This window comes from Schistocerca gregaria, chromosome X (genome assembly GCF_023897955.1).
Source record: "Schistocerca gregaria isolate iqSchGreg1 chromosome X, iqSchGreg1.2, whole genome shotgun sequence".
Taxonomy (NCBI): Eukaryota; Metazoa; Arthropoda; class Insecta; order Orthoptera; family Acrididae; genus Schistocerca; species Schistocerca gregaria.
The window spans coordinates 743,487,875-743,511,205 of record NC_064931.1 but is presented as its reverse complement, the minus strand read 5'-3'; the positions used below and the strand labels follow the sequence as shown (position 1 = coordinate 743,511,205).

The following is a 23,331-nucleotide window of genomic DNA, read 5'->3' as shown; positions in this document are numbered from 1 at the left end:
AAATGGAACCATAAAAAGGACTACCACGGATAAAATTTAAAACGTCGTCAGCCATGGAGGCATCGTCGCATAAAACCAAAGGCAACGTGCCCGGGAGATTAAAAGTCTGCCGGAGGGTGCGCAGGCGGGGACACTCCAACAATATGTGGGCGACTGTCAACCGGGACCCACACTGACACAGGGGGGGATCCTCCTAACACAAAAGATGTCCGTGCGTCAGGTAGGTATGGCCGATGCGGAGCCGACACAGGATGACAGAGTCCCTGCGAGAAGCCCGCAGGGAGGACTGCCATACATCGGTCGTCTCCTTAACAGCCCGCAGTTTATTCGGAGAAGTCAGGCTACGCCACTCGTCACGCCACATCTGAAGCACCTTACGGCGCAACGCCAGCTGCAAATCACGAGCCGGGAGGCCGATCGCCAAAGTGGGGGCGTCGACTGCCCCTTTGGCCAGCCTGTCGACACGTTCATTCCCCGGGATGCCAATGTGACCTGGCGTCCAAACAAAGACCACCGAACGACCAGAGCGGGTAATGGCAAAAACAGACTCCTGAATAAAGGATACCAGAGGAGAAGAGGTATAGCAGTGGTCGATAGCCTGGAGGCTGCTCAGGGAGTCACTGCAGATGACAATGGACGTACCTGAGCAGGAACGCATACGCTCAAGAGCGCGCAATATGGCCACCAGCTCTGCAGTAAAAATACTGCAGCCAGCCGGCAAGGAGCGCTGTTCAACATGGGCAGCGTGAGCAAAAGCGTAGGCAGGACGACCATCCACCAGGGAACCATCAGTGTAGACAGGCTCACAGCCTGAAAATGAGGCGACGAGCGCAAGAAAACGGTGACGGAGGGCCACATGCGGAACCGAGTCCTTGGGTTCCCATGCCAAGTCCAGCCGGACGGACGGACGGGTCATACACCAGGGAGGCGTGGGTGCACAGGCCCGGAAGGGCGGCAGAAGAGGGAACGACCCCAGTTCCGACAGCAGGGACTGGACGCGGACAGCAATGGAAAGCCCAGACCTAGGTCGCCGGTCGGGCAGAGGGAGGACCCTGGCAGGGAAAAGCAGGCGATGATTGGGATGGCCCGGTGAGCAATGCACGTGGACAGCATAGACAGCGAGCAGTCGGTGGCGGCGAATCCGCAGCGCGGGAACCCCGGCCTCCACCAGCAGACTATCCATGGGGCTCGTACGGAAAGCGCCAGTTGCAAGCCGAACCCCAAAGTGGTGTATGCGGTCCAACAACGTAAACACTGAGGGTGATGCAGACCCATAGGCCAGGCTCCCATAATCAAGCCTGGACTGCACAAGGGCTCTGTACAATCGCAACAGCGTGCTGCGATCTGCACCTCAAGACGCATGGCTCAGGCAGCGGAGGGCGTTGAGGTGCCGCCAGCACTTTTGCTTCAGCTGAGTAATATGAGGAACCCATGTGAGCTGGGCATCAAAGACGAGTCCTAAGAAGTGGCTAGTGTCCACCACTTCAAGTACGTGACCGTCAAGGTAAAGTTGCGGATGAGGGTGGACTGTCCGACGCCTGCAGAAGTGCATTAACTCGAGTCTTGGCTGCAGAGAACTGAAATCCATGAGTCAGAGCCCATGATGCCGCCTTGCGAATGGCTGCTTGCAGCCTGCGTTCGGCGACTCTTGTAGTCGTTGAGCTGAATGAGATGCAGAAGTCGTCGGCATACAAAGAAGGAGACACCGACGACCCACGGCTGCAGCCAGACCATTAATGGCCACTAGAAATAAGGAAACGCTCAACACCGAGCCCTGCGGGACCCCATTTTCCTGTATATAAGATGAACTAGAGGCGGCACCGACTTGCACCCGGAAAGAGCGGCGCAATAAAAAGTTTTGAAGAAAAGCTGGAAGCTGACCACGAAGACCACACTCGCGCAACGTAGCAAGGATGTGATGCCTCCATGTTGTGTCATATGCCTTCCACAGATCAAAAAAGACAGCAACGAGGTGCTGACGGCGGGAAAAGGCCGTACGGATAGCAGATTCCAGCCGCACCAAATTGTCCGCAGCAGACAGGCCCTGACGGAAGCCACCCTGGGATGGAGCGAGGAGACCGCGCGACTCAAGGACCCAACACAAACGCCGCCCCACCATACGTTCGAGCAATTTGCACAAAACGTTGGTGAGGGTAATGGGACGATAGCTGTCCACCGCCAGAGGGTCCGCACCGGGCTTCAAGATGGGGACGATAACACCCTCTCGCCATTGCGACGGGAACACGCCCTCGCTCCAAATGCGGTTAAAGATGGTGAGGATGTGTCTCTGGCAGTCCCCGGAGAGATGCTTCAGCATCTGCGCGTGGATGCAGACTGGTCCTGGCGCTGTATCAGAGCAATCGGCGAGGGCAGCGAGGAGTTCCCTCTCGCTGAAAGGAGCATTGTATTTTTCAGAACGACGTGTGTGGAATGATAACGGCGTCCGCTCGGCGCGCTCCTTTAGAGAGCGAAAGGCAGGAGGGTAAGTTGCAGTCGCAGAGCTCGTAGCAAAGTGCGTGGCAAGGTGGTCAGCAATGGTGGCAGCGTCCGTGCAGACAGCGCCGTCCAGGGAGATTCCAGGGACACCCATAGGGGTCTGGTATCCATAAATCCGCTGGATGCGGGACCACACGAGCGACGGGGAGACACGGGAGCCCAAGGATGAAATGTACCTCTCCCAGCATTCCTGCTTACGCCGTGCAATAAGACGACGGGCCAAGGCACGGAGCTTCTTAAAGGTGATGAGGGTCTCCAGAGACGGGTGCCGCTTATGATGCTGGAGAGCCTGCCTACGGTCGCGAATAGCCTCAGCAATGTCCGGCGACCACCAGGGGACAGCCTTCCTCCGAGGGAGTCCAGAAGAGCGGGGGATGGCAGTCTCGGCCGCAGAAATAATTGACGAGGTCAAGACGCGGACCACCTCGTCAATGTCACCCTGTGGGGGAGAAGCAATGGTGGCAGCGGAAGTAAAAGCCGGCCAGTCAGCCCTGTTGAGAGCACAGCGGGGCAGGCGCCCAGAAGAATGACACTGGGGCAGTGACAAATATATGGGAAAATGGTCACTACCACACAGGTCAGGATGCACTCTCCAGTGAAGGGATGGGACAAGTCCGGGGCTGGGGCTGCAAAGAGAGAGATCGATGGCCAAGAACGAGCCATGGGCCACACTGAAATTCGTGGGAGCACCGGTGTTCAAGAGGCTAAGGTCGAGCTGAGCCAACACATGCTCCACAGCGCGACCGCGGTCATCGGAGACAGTCCCACCCCGTAGAGGTTTGTTGGCACTGAAATCGCCCAGAAGCAGCAATGGCGGCGGGAGTTGAGCCAGCAGTGCAGCTAAGACATGTCGGGGGAGCTGCCCATACGGAGGAACATAAACAGAGCAAACAGTAATAGCCGGCGAGAGCTCAATCCTGACAGCGGCTGCCTCTAAAGGCGTCAGAAGGGGGACTGGCGAGCTACAGACAGAGTGGTGAACAAAGAGGCATACTCCACCTGAAGCTCGTTGACAGTCAGTGCGGTTCTTATAGTATCCCCGATAACCGCGAAGGGCAGGGGTCCGCATTGCTGGAAACCAAGTTTCCTGAAGAGCAATGCAGAGAACAGGGGAAACACTCAGAACCATCCGGAGCTCAGGCAGGTGGCGGAAATAACCGCCGCAATTCCACTGGAGAATGGAAGCAGGAAGGGACTGGGAGGGCATGAAGGCGACTAAGAGGCAGACGGTGCCGCAGAGTCAACGGCCGCCACTGGGCGAGAGTCAGCTGTGTCCATAGGAGAGGCCCCCGAGGGTTCCGCGAGGGCGAGATCCGCGGCAGAGGCGAGGATCTCCACCGCATCCCCAGAGCCAGAACTATTGACAGGAGCGTCGGAGGCTGACGACGACGCAGAAGCCCTACGACCAGCAGGTGGAGGAACCTTCAGCCACTGGCTGACATCCGGCGGGGTAGCAGAAGAAACGGAAGAAGGGAGGGCCCCGAGGGACCCCTTCCGCGAGAGAGGAGCCGGCAGAGACGACGCCGGCGGGGAAGGAGGGGGAGGGGGAGGGATCGAGCCCCCTGGTTTTGGAGCAGATGTCACTCCTGAAACATGTGCGGGGGGAGTGACAGAAGGGGGTTTGCCCCCAACTGCTAAGGGGGCAACAGAGGAAGGCTTGCCCCCAGACACGAGGGGGGAGACAGAGATGTACGGCCCCGAGGGCCCACTGAAGGCGGCACAGAGGAGGCGACAACTGCCGCCTGCGAGGGCGACGATAACGTAGCTGCAGCATAAGAAGTTTGAAGAGGTGCAGGATGCAACCTTTCAAATTTCAGTTTTGCCTCACGATAAATAAGCCGGTCCAGGGTCTTAAATTCCATAATCTTCCGCTCCTTATGAAGAACGGGGCAGTCCGGCGAGCATGGAGAGTGATGTTCCCCACAGCTGACACAGACAGGCGGAGGCGCACATGGAGAATCAGGATGAGAGGGGCGTCCGCAATCTCGACATGTGGCGCTGGATGGGCAACGGGAGGACATATGCCCAAACTTCCAGCACTGGAAGCACCGCATCGGGGGAGGGACGTATGGCTTGACGTCACAACGATAAACCATCACCTTGACCTTCTCAGGCAATACAGCACCCTCGAAGGCCAAGATAAAGGCACCGGTGGCCACCCTGTTGGTCTTGGGTCCTCTGTGCACACGACGGACAAAATGCACACCACATCGTTCCAAGTCAGCTCTCAGCTCGGCATCGGACTAACAAGAGGTCACGATGGTAAATAATCCCCTGGACCATATTTAAGCTACTGTGGGGAGTGACGGTAACAGGGACGTCTCCCAGCTTATCACACAAGAGCAACGCCCGTGACTGGGCTGGGGAGGACGTCTTGAGGAGGATGGACCCATTCCTCATTTTAGACAACCCCGCCACTTCCCCAAACTTATCCTCCAGGTGTTCCACAAAAAACATAGGCTTTGTCGAAAGAAAGGAGTCACCATCAGTCCTGCTGCAGACAAGGTATTGTGGTACATAAGGCTCCTGCTTGGCACTAGATCTGCGTCCCTCCCATGGCGCAGCCAACAAGGGGAACGACTGAGGATCTTATTGTGCAGCATCAAATTCAATTCTGCCTCGCTTAGAGACGCTGGTGGCAGTGCGACCACCAGCTTGGTGAGATTTATTGCGCTTCATTGTGCCACATCCGCCCAGATGCCACCTACTCCGAACGAGGGCTCTCCCCAAGAGCGCCACTCAGCCAAAGCAATGGGTAACTGGCCGATATCCCATTGCCCGGAGTCCCTGTGCCCCAGACAAGATGGGCACATACTCCTTGGCATGCATGGGGAGCAAACAGCTCTGGCATCTGTAGTGCGATCCCTGCGTGGTCAGGGGGCTACCACCAAGAGGGTACATGACGACCCCACCACAACGGACTGGCTACCGTGCTGGATTTTAGGTGTTGAAAGGGTCGACAGTTGTCGTGGGCGCTAAGGAGGGGATTGCGCACAAGACGAGGAGGCAACCCAGAAGACATGGGGTGTAAATCCCTCCACACGACAATAGATAGCATGCAAGATGGAGGTGCACGATGGACCAATAGAAAAACACCACGTAAGGCGTCCTTCCCCAAATGGCACGCACTAACAACGGAAATTTTGAAAATGGCAGGTCAAACCCAAGTGGGGACCATCACATAAGGCCGGAACTTTGGAGACTCCTTTTAGTCGCCTCTTACGACAGGCAGGAATACCGCGGGCCTATTCTTACCCCCGAACCACTGTTAAAACCTTTCAAACTTCCTGTTATATAAATAGATGAATATATTTACCTGCAGTGTACTCTGCTGTCTATCAGTTTCTCTCCTAGTGGTCTGTGATGTTCTTTCAATTGCTTGGCATTTCTTCTTGTAACTCTCAAGCATTACTTCAAGTTCATTGCAGTACTGGCAGAAACAGAAGTAATAACATGAAATACACTTTTACTCATTACAAATTGCAATATTGCATAAAAACTTATGCACTAGCTTTTAATTAATGAATATCTCCCATACCTATACCTACTCCACACCATGAAACAAAAAAAGACTTGTCCCTGAAATCACTTGTGAATGTTAAGAACTGGAACACAACAGTTTAGGTCATTCAGTCTATGGAATTTCAAGCAAATTTCAGGTATCACAGTCTCTAGCAAGTTATGGTTTCAAACTTTAGCTAGGGTACAAAAAAGACAGATAAGGTCTGTCTATGCCTTAATATATGATGAAACCAAACAGGCAAGACTGACATTTTGTAAGTAATGCTGTCTCCAAACTGAAGGGAAGTTTGAACATGAATGTAAGTCACCAGGGTATAGTCCTACAAGAGGACATATGCTCTTGCTTTTCCCTAATTTGTAAACTAACCTACCTAGCTGGTTATAGTATAGCTTATAGTCTTATGTGAAATTTAAGCCATAGTTACAAAATCCCAGTGGTCTTACAGCAAAATTTAACAGAAGAAGTGTGGCTTTATTTATCTGCTGTTTGAGTGTCGTTCAATAGTTTGATGAATTAAAACCACACATGTCAAAACTTGTTGTATGATACTGGACTACTGCCTGCTAAACATATTATGAGAACTTAGAACTGTCCCTTTTCATTTTCAGTGAAGGGCAGACCTGTATCATACTACACTGATCATACAGCAACTCCACAAAAGAAAATTTCTTACAGATACCCAGTTATTAATGGGAACTGAGTGTACTTCAGTTAGCTACTTTTATAAATAGTTATAATTATGCATATGTGGTACAATCCATATATGAAGTACATAGAAAATTCACAAACATTAACGACTCCCTCTTAAGTAATAACACATTTTAAATACTTATGATATTAACACAATTCCAGACATATGTTCATCTTTTCACCAATGTGTGTGTCTCTTTGCTCCTCAGTGAGTTTCAAATATTAACAGTGAAATGATTCCTACTTTTATCACAAATCTGCTCTACAGTCTTTTCAAGCATTCTTCTTAGTTTATATACGAACTCCAAAAGCCACATTATTGAGTGTCGCAAGATTTTACCATCAGAACCTCTGTATTAGATCAAATTTATCAGATTTTACCATCACATTCATTTCATGAAGTACACTAGTGACCAGTAGGATGCATGTTGCTTGAAACTTCCAGGAATGTACATTCCTGGAATTTTAACAACAAGCTTTCCTGTGATGCACAACACCTTTGCACTCGGTTGTACCATTTACCAGATAATTCCACATGTAATGTTTGTTTTATAACTATTCTCTATTAATTCTACCTAGTAAGGAGACCAGATTATGAAGCAAGTAATCAAGAATCATTCAAACAAGGATTTTGTAGCCTACTTTTTGGTAGATAATGTATCAGGCTATAACAAGCAACGTTTCAAAGCTTTACTCAACAATCAACATCGTCTCATCACAATACTGCATTTTATCAATATAATGTGCGAGAGCTGAAAGAAGACTGTTGTACGCACCTGTTTCCCAAAATCTCTTAGAGATTTTTGTAGTCCATTCACATACGCAGAAACAAGAAAGAACCCAGAATCAAATTTTGTTAATTGTTATATTTCATTTGTGCCCCATCATAATTTACTTTTCCTCCTGTGATACAGTCTGCTAATGATACTTACTGTTTTGTTACGGAGGTAAGACACTAGTCATACAAGTGGGGTGGCTGTTAATATTAAAATATATTACTTTACATGTAAAAATTTATCATCTACCCAGAGGAAGACCTTCTCAAGAATGCCAACAGGGTAAGTTTTTGTTTAATTCTGGCATACCTTCTTTTGTCAGATCAACTTTTTTCTCAGAAGAAGCTGGTTCCTGAATGACAGTATCAGTACATCAAGAGATATCTTCCACAATGGTTTGGTCAATGTCTTCTTTGTTGGTCTGGAAAATACTGTTCTCATTACAGCACTAATAGGTCTCCCACACAAACAAAGATTTGCTGAAATAATTTATGGAGTTAAGGAATTCATATCACCAACTTTTCTTACTATCATACAGTGGCTTTTTGCCCTTGTTATCTCAAAAGCTGTCAGGTTCCTGGCAGGTGGTCAGCATTTGAACCTTCACGGAACAATATACCATATTCGCATGTTCTTGGATGATCAACTCCAAACATTAAGCAACAACCAAGTGTTTTGTTTCCCAGAGAAAGAAATGTTAAGTGCCCATCAACTTAGGGATTTCACAGGCACCTGACAAACTTATACCTGGAACTGATACAGCAGGAAATTGAAGTGTTAGAGCTAATATTGTTGCCATTAGTATATTGCCTTTGTCTTTTGTATTATCTTGCACAACTGATGGTCCAACAAGATGAAGTAGTTCTTAAAAATCACTTACTGGCATTGGGTAAATCATTTAAATGGCATACTACAGCATGCTTATAATTAAAGTGCAGCTACCCACAGATGTCCAGTGTGGGATGTACTTACGGTATGGTAGCAAAACTTGGTAAGTATACTAATGTGTTAATGCAGAACCAATTTACGCTGGAAAAAAATTAGTTCCAAATTTGGCCAACAGCTGCAAATCTGGCACTGTACAGCATGTTGTTGATGTCTCCGGTGCTCACATTGAACAAGACAGTTAATAATAAAATTAACATTATAACTTTCCCACTTGTGTGATTATTTCTGCCTTCATCCTGTTCTTAGTCCATTATATATGCAAACATTTCAATAATTCTTTCTCGCATTCAGAGCACCAGACTTGCACCTGATGGCCAAATTTTCAACTAATTTTTTCTAGTGTAAATTTGTTTCACATTATTGTATTAGAATATCTAATATATGATAATTACAGCCCACACTGGATCTCTGTGAGTAGCTGCACTTTAATTACAACCACTAGGTATTTGGCATATATCTCTCTTCTATCATATCTAGCATAATTACACAAAAGATGTTAATCAACCTAGCACAGAGCTTCGTACTACAAAGTGTACTGAAAAGTAATGCCTCCAAATTTTTTGTTCTGTTCTCAATATCGGTGGAAATATTAAGTGTCATGCATATTACTTGTTCACCTTTCACGGTTTGCTGACACAGGTTGTAACCATCTGCCACTAGACAACTCCAAAGTGTAGCATGTAACATGACACTGTGTTAAGTAACTGTGACAGTGTGCAATAAACAGTCTGCTGTGATCAAATTTCTAACCACAGAAAACTTAGTCCATACATGGAGAATCCTCTCCATCATGACAATGGCAGACCATACACAAGTACTGCAACATCTGCAGCTATCTGACACCTTGGGTTCATCCTCATCAATTATCCTCCAGACAGTCCTGACTTGACCCCATCCAAGTTTCATTTGTTTCCATAACTTAAACAACACCTTTGATGACCTCACTTTGATAGTGATGAAGCAGTGCAAGTAGAGGTGAGGTCTTGCCTCCATTCTACAGTGATGGTATCAATAAACTGGTATCTTGTTGGGAGGAATGTGTTCATTGCCAGGGTGACTATGTTGAGAAATAAATATGCAGACATGAAGAATACAGATATAGCACATTAATAAAGTTTATTGTAGTTAAAAAGCTTTAAGAGTTTTCACATAAAAAATTTGGAGGCATTGCATGTCTTGAGAAACAGGAATGTGTGTACATGCATCCCTCTTCTTGTGTGCTAGACAACTGAAAGTCCACAGCAACTACATGTGCAGGTGTAAAAGTGTGTGAGTGTGAGTGTGTGTGTGTGTGTGTGTGTGTGTGTGTGTGTGTGTGTGACAGAGAGAGAGAGAGAGAGAGAGAGAGAGAGAGAGAGAGAGAGAGAGAGAGAGAGAGAGACTATTGGTTCTTGAGGGACAGATGGAGGGAGCATATAGTGATCCTATGATACACATCCATTGATACAGCAATTGCTTGTAAATTTGTGGTTAGGGATGGAACTTAGGAGTGGTACACATCATCTATGAAATTTTTAGTTCTCTCTCCACTGATGATACTCTTTCTGTGGAGGTTATTACCACATAGCACAGGGGAGTCAAACTCCTTAAAACATATCTCTTGTAGACACAAAGACAGATATGTACCATGTATTAGTAGTTTTAACTCCTCCATTTGTATCTTGAAACTCTTTATGATCCATTACCATAGGGTGGGAGCCACTTTACTAATAACAGTTTGAATTATTCTCTGCATTCCCTCCTCCCTTATAGCCTTTTTGTGGAAATATGGACATTGTATTAGTCAGCAGGTTGGTAGGTAGAGGTCCTTGTTGAATCCCTTGAGCATATTTCAAACACAATTTTGTCCATTAATTAGTCTTCTTCTGATTCAGTTATGACCAATGATACCTTTGAACATGGTATCTGTGCAGTTTTGCTCAGTGATCTAAGTGTTTTACTTTTGGGGGTTATGGTACAAATGTACTTTTAGAGAGACTTTGTATTTTCCCATGTTTATGTTTCCCGAGACAGTGTAGCAATCTAAATCATGTTACTTATGGCTTTTTCTGATGTAGGCTTACTTGTTTCTTTATTAAAGGATCCAGTTCTGCAGCTGATTTTGCAAGTGCATATTTACCTTTGTCATTGTTTGGAGTTGGTTGCCAAATAACTGTTGTCAATGATTGGTATGCACTGGGTAACTTTTATCTCTTGAATCTTCTTTAGCTCAATAAAGACTGAACACTCTTTGCTATGAGTGACAGGCTTATCAGAGATGGTACAGAATATGGTGTGTATAGTTGAACCCCCTCTCCCCCAAATAGGTTGAAATGTACAATATATGGTGGTTTATCCAAACTGCTGGTATCTAGGACAGTGTATCATATTCAGTACATATGGAGTGACTTTTAGATGAATAAATCTGACCACTATGTACTCTGTTAATTTTAAGATATTGAATGTGAATATAAAGCCAGTATTTTTCTCCAGCCTGCTATTTAATATTTTTAATTCTGCTGTCGCTACCTAATTCTTATCGCTTCTCCAGGTATTTGGTATTGAGATGTATCATAACTTGACATGAGACCGTTACTTTGCTGTTGTTCAATGCAGTACATGAATCAGATATTAAAAGTGTACTACTCATACATTTTTGCATATCAGATCTTAGTTACTTGATGACTAAAAGTGTGTCACTGTGCAATCTTGCTGTTGAGGACAATGTTCCTGATTAGACATTAAAAATATGCAACAGAATTGATCAAGCTCCTTACTGAACTTTGAAATTCACCAATTATTAAGGGGCATACTTTCAGAGAAATTGATAAAGGCAAACATAAAGTTTCTAAGGTGCCAAGACTGGCATAAAATATTAGAGACCAATATCTCTGCAGTGTCAGTTCTCAAAAACCAAAAAGCAAAAATCACTTATATCAGATTCTTTAAAAGCACAGAAACAGAATAATTTAGTTAATAGTTCCATTGTTTCTGGAACACATCACAAACTATTTCTTCATAATCTGAAAAAGGCTCTCACTTTTATAGCTCACAGTCTATTGCGTTCTAAATTGGAATATAAAGGTATCGGGGTGTTCATTCATGACCAGATGAAGTCCTACCAAGAAAATCAAATGCAAATAATATAAACCACTCTGCGGCAGACAAGGTGCAAAATTAAGACCAATGTTAAACCAATCTTAAACCTTTGTTTAAATGTTATGAAACTTCACTCTGTCATATTCACCACCACCACCACCATTATTATTATTATTTCTTTTCTTTCTCAGACATTATGTCTGGTTAAAATTGGAAAATGTTGCGGATCTTGATCAAGTGTGACTTCCTTTGAACTGTACGGTGTATCTTTCATTGGACTTAGGAACTTTCGGATAATTGAATATGTATCAATAATTACAGATTTCTGTAGTGGTATATATACGTTTGGATGTAGCTGTATTGCATTGATGTACTGGTGGATATTGTGTGGTATGACTCCTGTAGTTGATAGTATAATTGGTATAATGTCAACTTTATCCTGGTGCCACATATCCTTGACTTCCTCAGCCAGTTGGATGTAGTTTTCTCCTGTTTTTGTTCTGTATATCTGTTGTATTGGGTATGGATATTTTGATTAGTTGTGTTAATTTCTTCTTTTTATTGGTGAGTATGATGTCAGGTGTGTTATGTGGTAGTTGTTTTATCTGTTATAATGGTTCTGTTCCAGTATAATTTTTATTCATCATTCTCCAGTACATTTTGTGGTGCATACTTGTATGTGGGAACGTGTTGTTTTATTAGTTTAGCAAGGCATGTCATTGATGTATTATTTTTGCTACATTGTCATGTCTTATGGGGTATTCTGAATTTGCTAGTATTGTACATCTGCTTGTTATGTGATCTACTGTTTCTATTTCTTGTTTGCAAATCTGCATTTATCTGTTGTGGTATTGGGATCTTTAATAATATGCTTGCTGTAATATCTGGTGTTTATTGTTTGATCCTGTATTGCAATCATGAACACTTCTCACTCATTGTATATATTGCCTTTTCTTAGCCATGTGTTGGATGCGTCTTGATCTATGTGTGGCTGTGTTAGATGATACATGTGCTTTCACAATAGTGTTTTCTTTTTCCAATTTACTTTCTTCTTATCAGTTGATGTTATGTGATCTAAAGGGTTGTAAAGGTGGTTATGAAATTGCAATGGTGTAGCTGATGTATTTATATGAGTGATTGCTTTGTGTATTTTGCTAGTTTCTGCTCGTTCTATAAAGAATTTTCTTAAATTGTCTACCTGTCCATAATGTAGGTTTTTTATGTCGATAAATCCCCTTCCTCCTTCCTTTCTGCTTAATGTGAATCTTTCTGTTGCTGAATGTATGTGATGTATTCTATATTTGTGGCATTGTGATCGTGTACGTGTATTGAGTGCTTCTAGGTCTGTGTTACTCCATTTCACTACTCCAAATGAGTAGGTCAATATTAGTATAGCATAAGTATTTATAGCTTTTGTCTTGTTTCTTGCTGTCAATTCTGTTTTCAGTATTTTTGTTAGTCTTTGTCTATATTTTTCATTTAGTTCTTCTTTAATATTTGTATTATCTATTCCTATTTTTTGTCTGTATCCTATATATTTATAGGCATCTGTTTTTTCCATCGCTTCTATGCAGTCGCTGTGGTTATCCAATATGTAATCTTCTTGTTTAGTGTGTTTTCCCTTGACTATGCTATTTTTCTTACATTTGTCTGTTCCAAAAGCCATATTTATATCATTGCTGAATACTTCTGTTATCTTTAGTAATTGGTTGAGATGCTGATTTGTTGCTGCCAGTAGTTTTAGATCATCCATGTATAGCAAATGTGTGATTTTGTGTTGGCATGTTCCAGTAATATTATATCCATAATTTTTATTATTTAGTTTGTTGGATAATGGGTTCAGAGCAAGGCAGAACCAGAAAGGACTTAATGAGTCTCCTTGGTATATTCCACACTTAATCTGTATTCGCTGTGATGTGATATTATTTGAATTTGTTTGGATATTAAGTGTGGTCTTCCAATTTTTCATTACTATGTTTAGGAATTGTATCAATTTAGGATCTACTTTGTATATTTCCAATATTTGTAGTAACCATGAGTGGGGTACACTATCAAAAGCTTTTCGGTAATCAATGTATGCGTAGTGTAGCGACCTTTGTTTAGCTTTAGCTTGATATGTCACCTCTGCATCTATTATCAGTTGCTCTTTACATCCTCGTGATCCTTTGCAACAGCCTTTTGGTTCTGCATTTATAATTTTGTTCTGTGTTGTATGCGTCATTAATTTCTGTGTAATGGCTGAAGTTAATATTTTGTATATTGTTGGTAGGCATGTTATGGGGAGATATTTAGCTGGGTTTGCTGTGTCTGCTTGATCTTTAAGTTTCAGATAAATTATTCCTTGTGTAAGTGTATCAGGGTCTGTGTATGGGTCTGCAATGTAACTGTTAAATAATTTAGTTAGATGTGAATGTGTTGAGGTGAATTTTTTTAGCCAGAAATGTTGCAAAATTACCGCTTCAGACATTTGTGGTATCATCTTGTATGTGTCTGTTACTGCTTGTATCCACCATGCATATCTATTATGTTGTACCGGGTTTAACCATATGTTGCTCCAGAAGTGTTCCATGTCTGTTATGTTTGGTGGATTGTCTATTTTAATGTGTGTGTTATCTATTGTCTGGTAAAATTTCTTGTGGTTTGTGTTGAATGTTTGATTTTGTTTCCTTCTATTTTAACTTTTTTTTGTATCTTCTAAGTCGTCTGTTGAATGCTTGTAATTTCTGTTTCTTTTCATCTAATTGCTCTGTCACTTCTTGTTGTGAGATTTCACCTAACCATTTTCATTTCTTGTCTGATATTTCATCTCTTATAAATTGTATTAGCTGCCCGATGTCTTTTCTGTTTTTCTATTCTGATCTGTAGCCTGTGTTGCCATGCTGGTTTTGTGGGTTTCTTCTGTGTGTTGGTTGGTTCTGATATCTGCCTAGTGTATACATTTAGTGTAGTGAGTGCTCCTATATAAACCAGTAGTTATAACTCTTCCATACTTGTATTTTCATTTATTTTGTTGTGTATGATTGTGTTGATAGCTGTTGTTGTTATTGTTTTGACTTGTGGGTTATTTGGTGGTCTATGCAAGAATGGTATCTTTGTATTCTATATATGTCAGCTGAAATTTTTCTTCTATATCTAACATGTGTGTCACTTCGTGTTCTATTTGTGCTTGTTCTGGTGGCTGTCTTAAGATTTCGTTTTCCTCTGATTGTTTAATTGATGTGTGTTGTTCTTTGTTTGTTTGTTCTGGGATGTTTGAGTCCATTACTGTATTTTCTTCTTCTTCTGATTGCACATTATTTTGTTCCAGTATTTGTTGTACTTGTTGTTAGATGTTTTCTAATTCAGACTGGGGTATCCTGTTATTTTTGATTATTACACAGATCTGATCAGCTAGTCGTTGTTCTGTTAAAAATTTTAATTCTGGGTATCTGATAATAAATGTTGTGTATACTTGTGATCTGTACCCAGTTGTGTTGGTTCCTAAGTTTGTTGCTTGGTAATAACAGAACATGAGGCATCGGTTAACTTCATCTGACCATCTCACCCTCTGTCTTTGTTTTCCTTCTAGAGTGGTTGCAGGAAGCATATCCTGCAAAACACCTCTATTTGGATTTGAATCATTTTCCAGTTGGCTAGCAGTGTCGTTACCATTGCGGACAGGCATAGGGTTCAAGCGTTGTCCCCGACCATGACAGCACTTGTCGGAGGCTTCATTAATTCTGTCCTGAAACAACTAATCACACTAAAAGGGGGGGCTAGCCCTATTAGTGGTTTGTTCTTTTAATCGTCTTTTACGACTGGCAGAACATACTGGAGGCCTATTCTTTTCCCTTTATTTTCTTTTCCCTTTATTATTATTATTAATATTAATATTATTATTGTTATTATCATTATTTTATTGGTGGCTTATAGTTTTAAGGGTCTTAGATAGTCATCTTATACATAAATTTCTGTCTAGTGTTTTGTCTAATATTGTAAGAGTTGATATTTTAGGGAGAAAATCATGCCTTAGACCACAACCTGTGACCCCAAAACCCAAGCACCACCAAATAAGTAAACAACAAGCATGTCAAGAATTCATCTCATAATTTTGTAGGCTATGAAGCAGTGCTTCAAATTAGACTAGTTCAATAATGTTTACACTTCCTCATAGGCAAGTACCACTATAAACTCCACTTTTTCACACTTCTGAATTAATTTCAGAAAATTAAAATCCATTGGAAATAGTTATCTAGAGTTTTCAACACACGATTTAGCATCAACAGGATGTTACTTGGGGCTGCATTAGTTGTGTATTATCAAAAAACACTTTTCATAATGGTGCACAAATTAAGACACATTTTCTACTGCATAAATTATGATAGGCTGAAGTGGTTTCTGTTAGCAGAAAAAAATGGAAACTGCTTGCAATGCTTTATGTGCTGGTTACACTACGTTTTGATGCTCTGTTACCTTTGCATTTTGCTCTTGGTCTCTTTGTGAATTCTTGAGCTTTGTGTTCTCTGCTTCTTCAACTGCTTCACTCTGGCTTATTGAATACAGTCTGTTGACCGTTTGAAGTAGACTTTCCTCCTCCTCTAACCAATCCATTTTCTTTCCATACACATTTTTGTAAGTAGACACCAACTGTTGGCTAAGGTTGCAGAATGTACTATCAGCTGCACCTACCCTAAAAGGAAAGAAAGAAAAAAAATAGTGACATGCCATTTGTGGAAGTACATAATATTATGAAACAACAATTAAATTCCAAAAGAGAATCACGTCATTTTTCCAGCATATCAGTTGCAGTGTGATCACTGTAGTGAGTAATGAAATGATCTGAATAATCTCCTTTTTGGTGCAGTGTTTTGCATTAAGAGAAGATGAAATAAATTGTGCTTTGATTATTTCAAAGTGGTATTTTTATCAGAGTCTAGACTGCTGGTTCCCTAGTTTCTATAATTATTGTGAACAATTTAGTTGGCATTTGTAATGACTGGAAATGTTCCATGATTTCATTGAGAACTGAGAGATTGGTTATCTGGAAGCCTATGACTTCTATTACACAAATACCAATGATTGGCACACTCGACAGTGAACTGGAAGTACAGTAGCAGTATTTTCCTGTAGGCAGTCATTGAAGCAGGCAAAGTGACAATCGAAGTGTTTTCTTGTTACCTTCCTCTGTGTTCATATTATATTGGCTATTCATAACCTCATTAGCATCCACAATTTACCCCTGCTGCATCTCTAGTGTCCTGGCAAGCATGCAGCCCACTTAAAACTTTATGGGCTGCCCACAACTCATATGGTATCTTAGTCATATGCTCTGATATTTAAATGCTTACAGTCCTTCCAGTTTCACCATAATTTATGATGCCGCACTAACATTCAAGCTGTGACGTAATGAGGAGCAATAGCATTCTCATGTTTGAGAATAGCCATACTCATGCCCTAGTCTGTTTATCTTGATTTAAGGAGGACATTCTGTGACCACTCTTATTCATTTTTGTTCAATGTCTTGAAAGACACTTTAACAAAACCAGCATCATGTCAACACTTACCTAGTGTACTATCTCTAGCGTTTTTACTTTTGAATATATACTACAAAATAATTGACTGTGTGAATACCAATACATAACAAGACATATTGTGTAACTTTTAACATTGCCAGCAACTGTAAAATTAATTTGTGATTTTTACATGACAATGGTACCCTCAATAAAAAAAACAATTGTTCCCTAATTCCACTGCATAATGACATGAAAGAAAAAGTTCATTTTTGAGAATGTAATATTACTGTCAAATTTATTAGTGATCATAATCTCAAAAACATTACAAAGAAACAGTAAATTTTATATCAAGTTTGTCATAAAAGGTTTTGGCTGTTAACTGCTTCAGTTCTAAAGGGCTACTAGTAATACATGTAGCACATCATGACCACAAATTAAAAGCAAATCCGTAATATTCTGCAAATGGGTGTGCTGGGAGGGGTACCAAGAGGCGTGTAACTGAGATACTAAAGGTACCTCAATTATTACTCTCTCCTGTGGATACTCTCTCTTCTGCAGGAAATACAAGATCTATCACTACTTGTCCACTTTACAGTGAATGGCATGTCAATGTTAGGTCTAGACACCCTGTACAGGAGAGAAAGGGACCAGGCAGAGCTCAGGATGTTGCACTCATACCCCTAATTAACATGTCAGAGGTGCTACCTCCATTGAAACTGAGACTTTCTTCCCCTGTTGGGAAATATTCTGTCTCTCATATCAAGGGGATTAAGTTAGGTTAGTGTTGTTTAATGTCCCTTCGACATCGAGGTCATTAGAGACGGAGCGCAAGGTTAGGGAAGGAAATTGACCGTGCCCTTTCAAAGGAACCATCCCGGCATTGTCAAGGGGAGACAAGCACAAAAATGAAGAGATCTATTAACTATCAACAGTTAAAATGTGTAATGAATTTTGGTACTTCTTACAGTAATGGCAGCAAGGAATGGGAAGGAACATCATGTGCACTCATTGTGTATGCCTGAGGGCATGATCCAACATGAAGAAGAGGCTGTTCCAGCAGCCACTGAGGGAACAGGATGCAACCAACTGCTGACTGTGGTGCATGTGGGAGAAACAATGCCTGTCATTTGGGCTCCAAGTTCATACTTCTATCATGTGCACTCATTGTGTATGCCTGAGGGCATGATCCAACATGAAGAAGAGGCTGTTCCAGCAGCCACTGAGGGAACAGGATGCAACCAACTGCTGACTGTGGTGCATGTGGGAGAAACAATGCCTGTCATTTGGGCTCCAAGTTCATACTTCTATCATTCCAGCATCAGGCAGAGAATGTTGAGAATACCAGCCTTGCTAGTTATGAATACTTCCTTTTATTATTTATTACCAATTCTGTATAGTTATCCAGTCATGGCTGGATAGACTGCATCAAACATTACAAGAGTGATACATTACAATAAATAGAATATGTAACATTACAAAAACTTTGAACAGATTAAGTATTTTACTGGATACATAACATCTACCATTGACATTTTAGTGCTCTGACAGATTTACTAGTTTTGGGGAAAGTTCAGTAAAGCCATTCGCTTTCTTCACAGTAAAACAACTCCTGGACAGAATATAACAGATATAGTTTTCAGTCTGTCAATTTTTTTTTTTTTTTAACCTCTCTCATGGCCGGAACCGCACTTTGATGGATAATGATCTGAACAGACTCAGGGCAATTGTCGGAAAGTTGTCTCTTGTTTTGGACAGTCAACAGGTTGGTACAGTTACATTTTCTTTGTTGTGGGTGTTGTGATCACACATCTCACCCCTCTTGCTGAAGGGACACAGATTTTCCTAACATGAAGGAGGCACAAAAGCACACAAAGACCGTAAACAGACATTATTCGCAATTTTCTAAATAATGGCCTGTAGTGCTTACTCAATGTTACGATCCTTATTGCCTGTTTTGGAGTATTAGCACTTTCTTGCAGCATGTAGAGTGACATAATAGTCACAGGCCATAGCTCATATGGTTGTGAAACAATGAATAATACACTATTAGCCAATACTGATCAGTTATCATGTTTCACTTTTCTCAGGAGGTATATGACTCTTGACAGTTTGTCACACACATGTGCAGTGTATTCTTGACAAGCAAGTTTGCTGTCCAAAATGAACCCCAGAAGTTTCACAGCCCCTACATGATTTAGATATCCTTTTTCACTGAAGCCACATAAAATTTTTTTACATTTTTTTTTTCACTGATTTTCATTTGTTTGTAACAAACCATTCCTTTGTCATATCAAACAAAGTATCTACTCTTCCAGATAAGATTTGAGGGTTGCCAGAACAGTGCCTAGAATTCCAAGCTGACTGAGCTTATTTATAAGGACCTTATGAGGATTGCAGTTGAACACCTTAGTAAGATCACAAAATGTCAGCACTAAAGATTCTTTTTCTTAAAAACTGTGCTTTATCCTATTGACCAGACCTGGAGCTGCTGCTGCTGTTGTAGATTTGCCTTCCCAGAAATCATGCTGGGCATCTGTCAAGAGAATCGTCCAATTTGACATGTTGAAACCTACCCTGAAATGTGTCACACAGGAAGAATACACTGAAAGAAATGCACTTTCCAAAATTTTAGCTGCAAAAGCGCAATACAAGAAGTTTTTAAAAATATGTAAAAATGACTAACTTTTGTCACAAGAAGAACCTCTTATAACAGCAGTTTGTACAGCCCTTCCTGCCTAGAGTGTGATATGAGAATAGGCAGACCCAGCCATAACATGAGAACACAGCATCAGATAGCACAAAGCCCAAAGTACACACAATTGGATTTTAATCACTTAAACCATACAGAACATGTCTCAAATAATTGTGTTTTGGAATAACTTGCAGCTCATATCAAAAGCTAAACTGTTGCAAATGTATTTGTTAACCAAGTGACTAACAGAGGAAAGAAAATCAAGGAAGTGTATGATGTTACATTATACATGACTTACATCAATCAGGACTTTAATTGTGAGGATGTAGTCTTGCAGCAGTTACACTGAATAAAAAGTTCTCATGTTTCCAGTCGCGTGAAATGGTTAACATAACAGGAGCTTTTGGTTAAGCACTCCTTCGCCATTGTCAATTACGATGACTGAGTTATATCACTTGATAGTGACCAAGAAATGATTGGCCAAAACCTGAGAACTTTTTATTTGGGAGTTTAATTTGTTGACATCAAGTATTTTATAACAATTTCTGCAGCACAGGTCTTATGATAATTTTTGAATAATGTATATTTTACTAAAAATGAAACAGTTCCTTGTTTATTCCATGTAATCATCACAAAAATATGAAGTGTCACTCAGGCACTTCACAAAAATTATTAGTTTTATTTATACAGATCTGGAATGGAGTAAGATAAACAGTTGCTTTCTTAAATTTTTGTCCAAATTTGCCTTGATGTTCCTGAAGATAAATATAAAGTTGTGGAAACAGTAATCCACTGATACTTGTCACTGACGGTGTTGTATATGAATGTGTCATAGCATTCACTAACTGCTCAAGTGACTTTTTTCGCTTGAAATGACAAAGTGCAGTTTGCACAAAATCTGATGATTGTCTTTCTACACAACATTTTAGGGGCAAACAAGAAGTTTCATTTTCATGTCAGCTACAAATTTCTCTTTGGTATTACCTATAAATGACATCTCCTCCAGCAAATTCATTTTCCTATAATTTTCTGAATGTGTTTAACCAGGTCAAAGAAACCTGGAAATCAGAAACGTTCATCTCACTTGAGATTCAGATTATCTAATCTTTTAGATTTCCATTTGTAACAGTACACTAGTTCTAAATCTATAATGAATGATTGGAATACAGCAACCAGTTGCAATTCCATTGGTTTCTTTATTATTCTTGCATGTCCAGATTTCAGCTTAAAAAGTCATTTGCAGTGCATTTGAGTGAGTACATAATACAACAAGCTCCCAGCAGTACATGTCACCATTCGACTTCATTGGTGTAGAGGTAGGAGTTCCCTCCTGCATGTCACCATATGACTTTATTGCTATACACATGGGAGTTTCTTCCTGCCTGTACAACAATAAAGTCATATGTTGGCGTGTACTGCTGAGCATTTGTTAGATTATATACTCACTCAAATGCACTCAAGATGGCTATTTATAGCTGAACTCTCAATATGGAAGAACAATAAAAAAAACAATGGGACTGCAACTGACTGCTGTATTCCAACTCTTCATTATAATAATATACAGTCCCTGTGCACAATGGTTACATATGGCGTCAAAGTTGGTTGAGTTTTAAATTTTTTAAATTGTTTTTCTTTCAGTTATTACTGTACAGGTTTTTTTCTGATCTGGTAGGTCATCTATTTTTGTTATGGACTAGCACAATAATCATTATTTGAACTAAAATTCATGGAATCATCTGAATTATTTCCTGTTTCTTCTCAAATTCTTATTTCCACAATTTCTAATAAAATGTTGACATCATCTGAATGAATGTCCAAGAAATTAGTTAATAAATAGCACATATGTAGGTGTGCAGGAAAAATAGGTGACTTCAATTGCACACTGCCTTCTTCACATTTCATTTTTGCAAGGTTGAAAACATTGATTGGATTCCAAATTACTGTGAACCTGCACAAACACAGATGCTGTCAACACCCACTGATAATTATTATGGACATTAAATGAGCAGCAAATTCGAGTGACTAGTAACTGCAAACAATTGTGTCTGGAAACAGATATTCACTTTACAAATTACAATCACATTGTGTTGTGTTATCAGTTTACGGATGTGCTGTCAACCAAGGAAATGTAACTGCTGTGCTGTGTGTGCGCTGACTTTTACAGCTTCGGCAGGGCTACATATGTCTCCAGTCATCCGGCAAGCTACAAAGTTGACAATTTTCAAACTCTCCTTTTTTGATCCTTGCAGTGTGTCTTAGCAACTAAAATTTTGACATCGTGTTTCTTTGGGTGTATTCTTACTGTACAAAATATTTCAGGACAGGTTTCGACATGTCAAATTGGACCATACCCTTGTGAGAAGATTTCATTAATTTCAAAGCAATTAGAGTTTAGGCCTTTAATTGCAGCATCCATGGCATTATTAAAATTGGTCTGAAGCTTGCTATGATGTGTGGGTCACCATTTTTATATACTGACACTGTCTGAGCAAGTTTCAGAAAGTCCAGAAACGCACCAGCAGATACACACTATCATGGAGTTTCAATGAGGCTCACAATCTGCAGCATTGTCCCCAGAAATGATTGTGGACCCCTGTTTCTGAGCCCAGTGAGAGACTTGATCCAGAGACAATGAAGGTGCTGTCACAAGCTAGGCTAAGACTTCCTAGACATGCACCATAGAGTTGAGAACTGCAGGATCCTCCTAAATGGGTCAGGTGTGCACTACATGCCAGAGGCTGCTACCCAGATAGCTGCTGTGTGTGGAGTGCACATCAGAGTTCTTTTTAGATTAGGTGACTCACCATCCAGTCCAGATAACAATAGCTGTAGGAGACCCAGAGGTATCGGGGTAAGACCTGAAGAAATATCCCCACAGGTGAGAGAGTTAAAATCCTAGAGGTTAACTGCCAAAGCATTTGCAATGGTGTCAGATTTTGAACAGCTCCTAAAAAGTAATGAAACTCGCATAATACTAGGTATAGAAAGTTGTTTAAAAGCTGAAATTGAAAGTAGTGAAATTTATGGGGAAAGTCAAAGTGTATATCAATAGGTAGGCTAATGGGAATGGAGGTGGTGAATTTGTCTCAGTAGAAAAGAAACTCAAATACACCAAGGTAGAATCTGAAGCTGCAAGCAAGACTGATTGGGCAAGACTCAGTATCAAGGATGAGCATACAATTGTAACTGGACTCATCTGTCAACCACTAAACTAACCCCCTCGTGTAATCAAAAAATTTACAGAAAACCCCAGTTCACTAGTACGCAAGTTTCTCAATCATACTGTAACAATAGGAGGAGATTTTAATCATTCAACAATCATTTGGGATTATTACAGGTTTGTTAATGGTCAGAATGACAAGACTCCCTGCAAAACCATTATTAAATGGCTTCTTTGAAAACAGCCTAGAACAGATAGTTTGCAATCCCATTCATGATGGGAACATATTAGACCTAAAGGCAACAAATAGATCTGACCTCTGAGAATTTTGACACTGAAAATGGTATCAGTGACCATGAGGCAGTTGTACCAACAATGATTACCAAGGTACAAAGAGCAAATAAAACAAAAAGAAAGATTTAGATGTGAAGTAAACTAGACAAAGAGGCAGCAGTATTGTATCTCAATAAAGAACT

At 41.3% G+C, this 23,331-nt stretch overlaps 1 protein-coding gene across 1 annotated transcript in view; it reads right to left on the bottom strand.

Moving 5' to 3' along the window:
* LOC126299010 (coiled-coil domain-containing protein 175-like) overlaps positions 1 to 23,331 on the bottom strand; it is a 142,236-nt gene that overhangs the window by 1,943 nt on the left and 116,962 nt on the right. The window contains exons 7-8 of the mRNA XM_049990643.1: positions 15,964 to 16,180; positions 5,813 to 5,926 (exon numbers count right to left, since the gene is read on the bottom strand). Coding sequence (XP_049846600.1) covers positions 5,813 to 5,926; positions 15,964 to 16,180 — 331 coding nt within the window. The remainder of the gene's footprint in view (positions 1 to 5,812; positions 5,927 to 15,963; positions 16,181 to 23,331) is intronic.